The sequence below is a fragment of the Oculina patagonica genome, chromosome 4 (genome assembly GCF_052425735.1).
Source record: "Oculina patagonica isolate OP01 chromosome 4, crgOcupat, whole genome shotgun sequence".
NCBI classification, from domain to species: Eukaryota; Metazoa; Cnidaria; class Anthozoa; order Scleractinia; family Oculinidae; genus Oculina; species Oculina patagonica.
In genome coordinates, this window is record NC_135761.1 from 59154423 (window position 1) to 59162248 (window position 7826).

Sequence of the window (7826 nt, forward strand, 5' to 3'; positions counted from 1 at the left end):
TGACTTGACTTTCGTCTCCGTATCAGTAAAAGAACAGAGGAATGTATGGGGATGGAATGAACTCGTTCCGGAGAAAGTCTTCCGGAATCATGTAAACAGGCCCTAAGAAAAGTTCGGGGCGGCGAAGGCCGGACGTGACGTCATATTTTTGCGTTTGACTCGTGTGAACCGGAGGGTTTTGCAGTCGAGAGTTCTAGTCCAGAGGTACAGTTAAGGGACCTTTTCGGTAAAATTGTTCATTGGGGTCGATTAATTTCGTAGAAAGTAATAGTAGATAAAGGAGCATGACGAGAAAATTTCAGAAAACCAGTCCAGAAAATTTGGCCTGCCATTTTTTATTCATTTGGCAGTTTATCTTTATTTTTGTCGGCCAAACTTGAAAATTGGCCTGCCATTTGGTCATTAGCAGGCTGCTATTTCGCGCGCTGAGTTGGGTCGCCCGTGGTAAACCAACGCTTCAACTCTAGAAATACAACGTGATCAGTTTCCCCACTGAATACCAGGAGTGGGTGGGCGGGGGGTGGATACCGCTGGTATTAGGGTGATACATAAATACGATGTTTTTCGCAAAACGAGCACCCGTTGTTATCAGGTATGTTCATAACTTGTACCCGAAGTGTTTAGTTGTTTCAAACAAAGCATCCAACTCTTTAAGCGCTGCTCATCAATCACAAACCTGGTGTCAACAAGTCGCAAATCAGCAAGAACCAAAGTAATTTATCAACGGTCTGTGTCTGGCGTGTGCTTCCAGCCATTCGTGAGAGCGCTCGGAATGCAGTTCAGTGATCGTTTCACACGAGTGAATTTAGAATAAATTCGACTGTTGAAACCAGAAAATGCGTTCGCAACAAGGTTTCTGCGTGAAGGTCATCTGATAAATAGTTATATGGGAGTGTGTTCAACGATAATTTAGTGCTTCGAATTAAATCAGTTCGGTAGCCAAAGCAAAGCCAGTGATGCGAACCGAAAACATTGATTTTTTTTTCCTCGCTAAGCGTGCGCGCGTCACGCGCAGTTCCGCATTTCACCCGCGCTTCCACTCCTTTTTACGGAGACTCCCACCAAGACGGTAACTACGGACAGACCTGTCCGTCACCTTAAGAACACGCGATAGAAGACAACTAACAAAGAAAAAATCACAATGCTTGAGCGAGAGCCTTGCTTTTCCCACTGGTGAGGTTTTGAATGGTGCGGTGCGTTTTAAATAAGTAATTGTTATTGAATGAAATTGTTATTGTTGATAAATTTTCGTGCGCTGCCATTTTAAGCTTATTGTCAGTACAGCAAGTGCTTATTCATTCAAGTGTGCTCGTCTAGTTTGAGTGCGAGGTGCTTTAGCATCCGATATGTTCGATAGATTTAACAAATTTATTTTAGCCGCGTCGGTAGTTCCTGCCAGCGTGTTCGGTGACGCGAGGATTATGTTCGGTTTTCTTCGGTAGCGGTCGGTGGGTTTTCGTAAACCTCTTGATAATCCATGAAATTGTTTGATAGACTGCCTATCGATGCTTATCGCTGGTCTTCTAACAAGCTTAGTTACGTCTGATTCCCTTGATGTAGATCTGAAAAAAAAATCGCTTATGGTGGAGTATTGATGGATCACATGCGTGTTTCAGATGAAATGCCGTTGTAGACCCATAGATCTCGATTCAAAGGCAGGCTTCACTTTTTCTATACTCTATAATTGCTTTATAATACGACAGCTGTTACAGCTGGAGTACTTAACCGTCTGTTTCCAGACTATGTATGATTTAAGGGCCTTTACTCTTTCCGCCGTTGCTTAGGGAACGGCGAAGAACCGAACATACGTACAACTTAACTTTATTAATTTTAACGATTCTCAATTCTCTGGTGTGGTGAGAAGTGGCCGTTTTGAGAACTTGTTGTTTGAACTTGAGAACTGATTGATAATGCTTCCAAAAAAAATGGCCGTAACGTGAAGAAACCATAGTACATGTTCATGTAATCTTCTTTCTCATACTTCACCAATTTACCTTTTCTTTGAGACGAGTTAATGAGGGGAAATTCATGGCAACACGAGGCTCTCTTCGAGTGTCAAAGACTCGTTTGTTTCTTGTCATGGTTGCCTTTTGTTTTAAGTTGGCTGAGAAGAATCCTTAAAACGTCAAGTTAAGTTGCCTTAAATGCACAACAGAGATGTACCATTCTTTAAGTTGTGTATTTCCAAATAGGTAATTAAAGGACTGACGAGTAAAATACGCTGGAAAGAAAAAGATCTCTCAGTGGCAAGTCGGCGTGAGCTCTTTCAGATTTAGACTATTAAAACTATATTGTTGAGAAGCCTTGTTACAAATAAGTATAGTACAAAGATGGTTTCTTCCCACCTAGAAGGTTTTGAACGAATTTCTCCAGAACCCTACCAATCTAACCCAGAGAGCCTAAAAAACATTCAGCCAAGTACAAGAAGTTTGTGGATGGCTTTTCAGAAACGGTCACTTTAACAATGTACTTTTTCTCACAATGGAATTTGCCCAAAGTTTTGTTCAATAGCAAAAATCGATTCGTAAATTACCGTAAAACAATTTAGGTCCCTTCAATGAAGTTACCCCGCTTAGAAGACTCCGTAAGTTTCTTACGGTTCGTTGGGAGAATTCGCTTGTTTTCAATGTTTCATGATCGAAGGGGTCTCTTAATTCACATGACAACTTGCCTGACTTAACATTGATATGTCAAGGAGATCTAAGATGCTGATCAATCATATGACCATGAAGAGAAAAGGATTCATTAACATGGATTGAAATAACTAGTAAGTAGAAACTAGCAGAAGCCACGTGTTTTGGGAAATGTGTGGGCGAGAAAGCACTCATTTTGATGCGAAGTTTTTTGTTTGCCATTTTTCTTTTTTAAAATATTTTTGTCAAATAAGCGACTGATATACGTAGTGTTTGAATAACTCGATCCTTTTATTTATAAATCGCGAAAACACCTTTTATTGGGTGTTTTGATTGTCACTTCCTTTTCTAAATATTTTTCTGTGGAATATGAGAAGGAGTAGACGATGTTTGATTTTTCTCGGAATTTTTTATTTATAAAACGGATCTATCTGTTGGCGAACTTTAAACACAGCCGTAGCTGATGTCTGCTCTTGATTATACTGGAAATGCGGGTTTTTACGTCGAAATCTGCTAGTTTGACGGTAGAAAATAATCCTTGGGAGGCAGAATTTTTGCGGTAAAGGTATTAAAGACGAGAGTACTTTGGGTGCGTGGGAACCTAGCGTTGGCATTGTTTTGCAAACGTAGTGTGTTTGTGAAGACTTTTGTCCTGAGCGGGTGTGCGGAACAATGCGTCAAAACAAAACACACTTTGCAAACAAAGCCAAACACGTGCTCTAGAATATGGCCTTGTAAAGCTTTATTTACAGTGAGCTTTATGGACTTCACAATGGCCCCGTTGAGTCATCACAATGTATCACGTCCGATCTTCTAGTAGACCATTCCAAAAGTCGTTTGTTTATTTTTCACAGCCAATTAGCTCAAATCGTTCTCACGGCCCAAGTTAAGGTTATTTCTAAGTGAGACTCGGAATATCGCAAAGTAATCTTATGAGATTGGCGTTCATTTGTGAAGTGTCGCTAATTTCCCTAGCAGACTTTTAGTCTCGAGCGCTAAATAGCTTTTATGCGATGTAATTGGCATGCCATACAGCTTTTATCACACGGGAGTGCCGTTTTCTCGCGCGAGCCTGATATGAATGCGCGCTTTAACTGTTGGCTGCCCTGTTCTCGTGCTATTTGCATAACGCGTGCTGGGATCGTTTTGTCTTTGATAGCGAGCGACCAATGACAGGGCTTCGTTCTCACGCTTTCTGTCTCAGCTGCCAGCGAAAGCCAAAATACCATTCATCCGACAAAAATGCAGGCTCTTTTTAAACAAAATGTGATGATAATAAGCTGGGGTTGGGAACTTGGAGCCAAGGATTTTCCCACGGCTGGGAAGGTAAATAAAAACGCCGCGTACGACCGCGTTACGTTCATTTGTCACTTTGCTTAGTAAGGAGAGGATATCGAACGAAAAAAAATCTGAAACATTTAAATCGGAAAAAAAAAGAACTAAAATAACGATGGTGCAGGAATCTACAAAGTTAGAAAAGGATCATGATTCGGAAAGCCGCAAGGTATACGAATTAATTTTTTCCCGTCGCCTTCACTTTCAAAATATGTTTTGCGTTCACCTTTTTTTTTTTGCCAAGTTACATTTAAATGTGTAACTGCTTACATGGGCAGTTTCTTCTTAGCCCTGCCGGTTTAAACGTCTAGATAGTGTAAGAGTTAAAGGGTATTGCAAGTCGGCCATTATGTTTACTGCATGGATATGTGTATGTGATTATTTTAAAGATTAACATTTAAATTAATTTGATCTATTTTTCAGTGGTCTAAGCCAATTATGGAAAAGAGAAGACGAGAACGAATCAACCGAAGTCTAGAAGAACTAAAAAGACTTGTCCTTGAAGCACAGAACAGAGATGTGAGTATGCTGCGTCAGCAAAAATTACCTTGTAATAATAACAGTACAAGTGTTCACCGAATGCCAGCTTTTGTTCAAGGCCTGCTTATAAGTTTAGAAGAAATGTTTAAAGTTATTGGCGCTATGGGCGTACCACATGCAACATTGTCTGTCTTCTGTGAATTGTAAGAAGGGGTTGCCGGCAATAAATCGCTTATCGCACGGCAAGTAAGATAGCAAGACCTTGGGCGACCTTTTCGTGCTGTCGCTTTTCTGTAAGCTTATGCAAACAAGTGTTATTTGAACTGTATTTAATATCCATGACATCTTGTCACGAAAAAAGACTTTGAATTGTCGACGGCGAGTTAATGAAATTAGACAAGTTATTGACCATGTTAGCATTTCACAGTTGAAATGATCGGCTCTTTTAACTAGGATCCTTTAGAAGCGCGCGATTTATTCAGGTGCTCAGCACGAGTGTAGTTTTCTCCTTGGGTGTAGTAACGTTTTCAAACCGCTAACTGAACGTGTTTCACACTTGCAGAGTTCTCGGTACACAAAGCTGGAAAAAGCAGACATATTGGAAATGACTGTGCGACATCTTCGAAGCTTACGGCATCACCAGCGAGCTGGTAAGCTTTCTCTCCACAGCGCTAATGACAAGTTAATACGTAACAAATCAATGTCAGACGCTGTTAGCGCTATTTAAATTGCTCAGTCGTGAGACGGTTATGAAAGGAGAACATCACTAGAACTGGCAGGTGCACAGCCTAACATCTGGAAAAAGCTTTTTAATTCGTTAATTGCCCGACGATTAGCCATTGAACTGGATGAAAAAACGAAACGGGCTTTATTGTGTTTTGAACATTAGGGCGGCAAAAACGCCGCCTCCGGCTGGATTCGTACTAAAACTACAGCTTTTTATGTTATATATAGACTAAAAAACTCTCGCTAAGAACATCATATGGAACAATAAAGAGGCGAGCGATTATGTATTGCGGTCATATATACTCATTGTAGTTAACGCAATATGGAGATTCATTTCCTTATTGTTCAAGTTGTTAAGCGTTTCTTATGCGGTGGAGTGTTTTGGCAGACAAGAATATTTTCTTTGGGCATTTTTCATAGGCTTTAGCTTGGATTCATGCATTTCCGTAAAGGGTTTTTTAATCGCATGCCAATGAAACCTTGTAGTGGAAAAAATTTTGAACATGGTTAATTGTATTAGAGATTTTTATGTTTTCTTTTTGTGTTCAGAGTGGATTAACGTGTCTGAGAATAAGTCGCTAATTTGATTTGTGTTTGAAATACCTTTTTGTGTTTCGAGTTGTAGTTATTTTTGTCTGCTAAAACCTTTATCTCAAGCAAACAAAAAATGCATTAAGTTGCCTCAAAGCAAACAAAAGAAGTACTAGTCATGAAAGAAAAAAAGTCTGATTGTTTAAAGAGTTTCTATTTGGAGTTGCCATTGATAACCTTTGCCGCAAAAACTCAGGTGCAATTCTTTTGCACACAAACTAAATGAAATGAAATCGGAAACAAGTGCTTGGTATTGACAAAAAAACACTTATGTCCACACGGAGCACCGAGGATCAAACAGGATCTATCCAGTTAGCTTGTTCATAATTTACAGTGGAATCCCGATGAATCGGTAACTCGAACCAAAAATCGTTTTCCCTCACTTAGTCAAATACTGTACCTTTACCCCCGGTTTCTCAAACTCCAGTTTTCTCGAATTTTCGTTTCTCTTAGAGGTTGAGAAATTGGGGTTCCACTGTATTGTGAAAGGTTAAATATTGTTCACAACATTTTCTTCACAGTTTTGTAGCTGTGCAGAATCGTGTGAAATGAGCAGGGCCCAGTTGTTCGAAGGGTGAATAACGCTATCCGCCGGATAAATCGCTATCCAGTGGATAAATGCTAACAAAACAAACTACGCTATCCACTGGATAGTGATTTATCCAGTGAATAGCGTTATCCACCCTTCGAACAACTGGGCCCAGAGTGTCACCCAGCAAGTTTTAAAAACTGCTATCAATTTACTAGCCTGCATTGCAGCCAGACGTGTCACAAAATTCTCGATATAGTCTGGAGGTTTAGACTGTCTGCGACGCAACCTATCAATTAGCTAGGGATTTGAGAAACATTTTAGTGAGTTGACTAATTGATGTTCCTTTTATTGTACAGTAATGGCCACTGCAGACCCACACGTGCTGCTCAAGTACCGCGCAGGTTACAGCGCATGCGTGGCTGAAGTGTCCAAGAGTGTGATTGGAGAGGAGTGCTTAGATCCCGAAATAAAAACACAAATTCTGTCACATCTCGCCGGCTGTCATGGATCTCAGCGAGGAGGCAATGAAATGGCGCTGCAGTCTCCCTCTAGAATTCCTACATCGATTCACTTTGGCACCTCGGGGGACCTTGCCGGGAAGGAACAAAGGCGGTTATTACCTAGAGACACTCTAGATTCTCGCTCCTCGCAAGCTCGGGCCGCTATTTCTCCGTACATGGTTCAAGCCCATCGAGTACTTCCTTCGACAGGGGCCATCCCGCTGCACTATGTTCCTGTTTTAAGTTCCGACTCTGGGTCTTCCCCAGGAATGCACCACGCTTTGGTCCCAAGTGGACCTTCTGCAGGTTTACACCTAACAGACCCTTTATGGCGACCTTGGTGATCAAAGAACATTTTTAGAATTTTGAGAATAAAATTAAAGTAAAAAAGATGTTAGAAGTTATCACGAATTATCACACTAATTATCACAAATTATCACACGGTATTCGATTTTAAGCTTTCGTTTCTTAGGCGCCACATTCTATCTTAATTTCCAAATTTAATTCCAACGTTATCAGGCAAAACATTTGCACTCATCATACGCCCACGAAAAAATATTTCCTTTCGTAACAAATATAAGCACAGAGCGTATTTTCAAAAGTTTCTTGGAATTATTTTAGACATGGAAGGCGAAAGTAGCATTCGTTATTGCGTGAATATTTTAGAGACATTGCTACAATTGTTAATAAACAAAATAAGTACAGTTTAGAGTTTTTAGAGATTTATTGTAAGTATGGATAAATGATTTTAATTTAAAATAAATACTTTGAAATATTAAATAGACTTGTTTTCTTTGTTAGCCAAGTGAACAGAATGAACTCCTCACCTCAAAAATAGTGTCCTCCAGTGTTACAGTGTTAACTGCAGAACATGGCGTGAAAACATGGCTTCGCCGCGCGAAAACCCGGGATAGGCTGGATTTTATTTCCCGTCGCTTCGTGCCCGACAATGGTAGTGACTATAAACAAAAAAAAACTAAAAAAATGTTGTCAACAGTGTCATTTTGTGTAATTAACACAAACGTTTCG

The 7826-nt window shown here is 40.2% G+C and overlaps 1 protein-coding gene across 2 annotated transcripts; it reads left to right on the top strand.

Annotated features, from left to right (window-relative positions):
- The first annotated feature begins 196 nt into the window (after positions 1-196).
- On the top strand, positions 197-7577 carry LOC144650945 (transcription factor HES-4-like). 2 transcript variants are annotated; one of them, XM_078510786.1, is made up of 4 exons: positions 197-1655; positions 4392-4487; positions 5011-5098; positions 6654-7577. In XM_078510786.1, the coding sequence occupies exons 1-4, from the start codon at positions 1617-1619 to the stop codon at positions 7139-7141; spliced, it is 711 nt and encodes a 236-aa protein (XP_078366912.1). In that variant the 5' UTR covers positions 197-1616; the 3' UTR covers positions 7142-7577. The 2 variants fall into 2 exon arrangements, with proteins under 2 accessions (XP_078366912.1, XP_078366911.1); XM_078510785.1 differs by lacking the exon at positions 197-1655 and adding an exon at positions 2784-4137.
- Positions 7578-7826: the final 249 nt, after the last annotated feature.

Coding starts and splice junctions, on each gene's coding strand:
- LOC144650945 (XM_078510785.1), top strand. CDS start 4,084: ATGGTGCAGGAATCTACAAAGTTAGAAAAGGATCATGATTCGGAAAGC. Junction 4,138..4,391: donor ATGATTCGGAAAGCCGCAAG/GTATACGAATTA, acceptor TCTATTTTTCAG/TGGTCTAAGCCAATTATGGA. Junction 5,099..6,653: donor ACGGCATCACCAGCGAGCTG/GTAAGCTTTCTC, acceptor TTTATTGTACAG/TAATGGCCACTGCAGACCCA.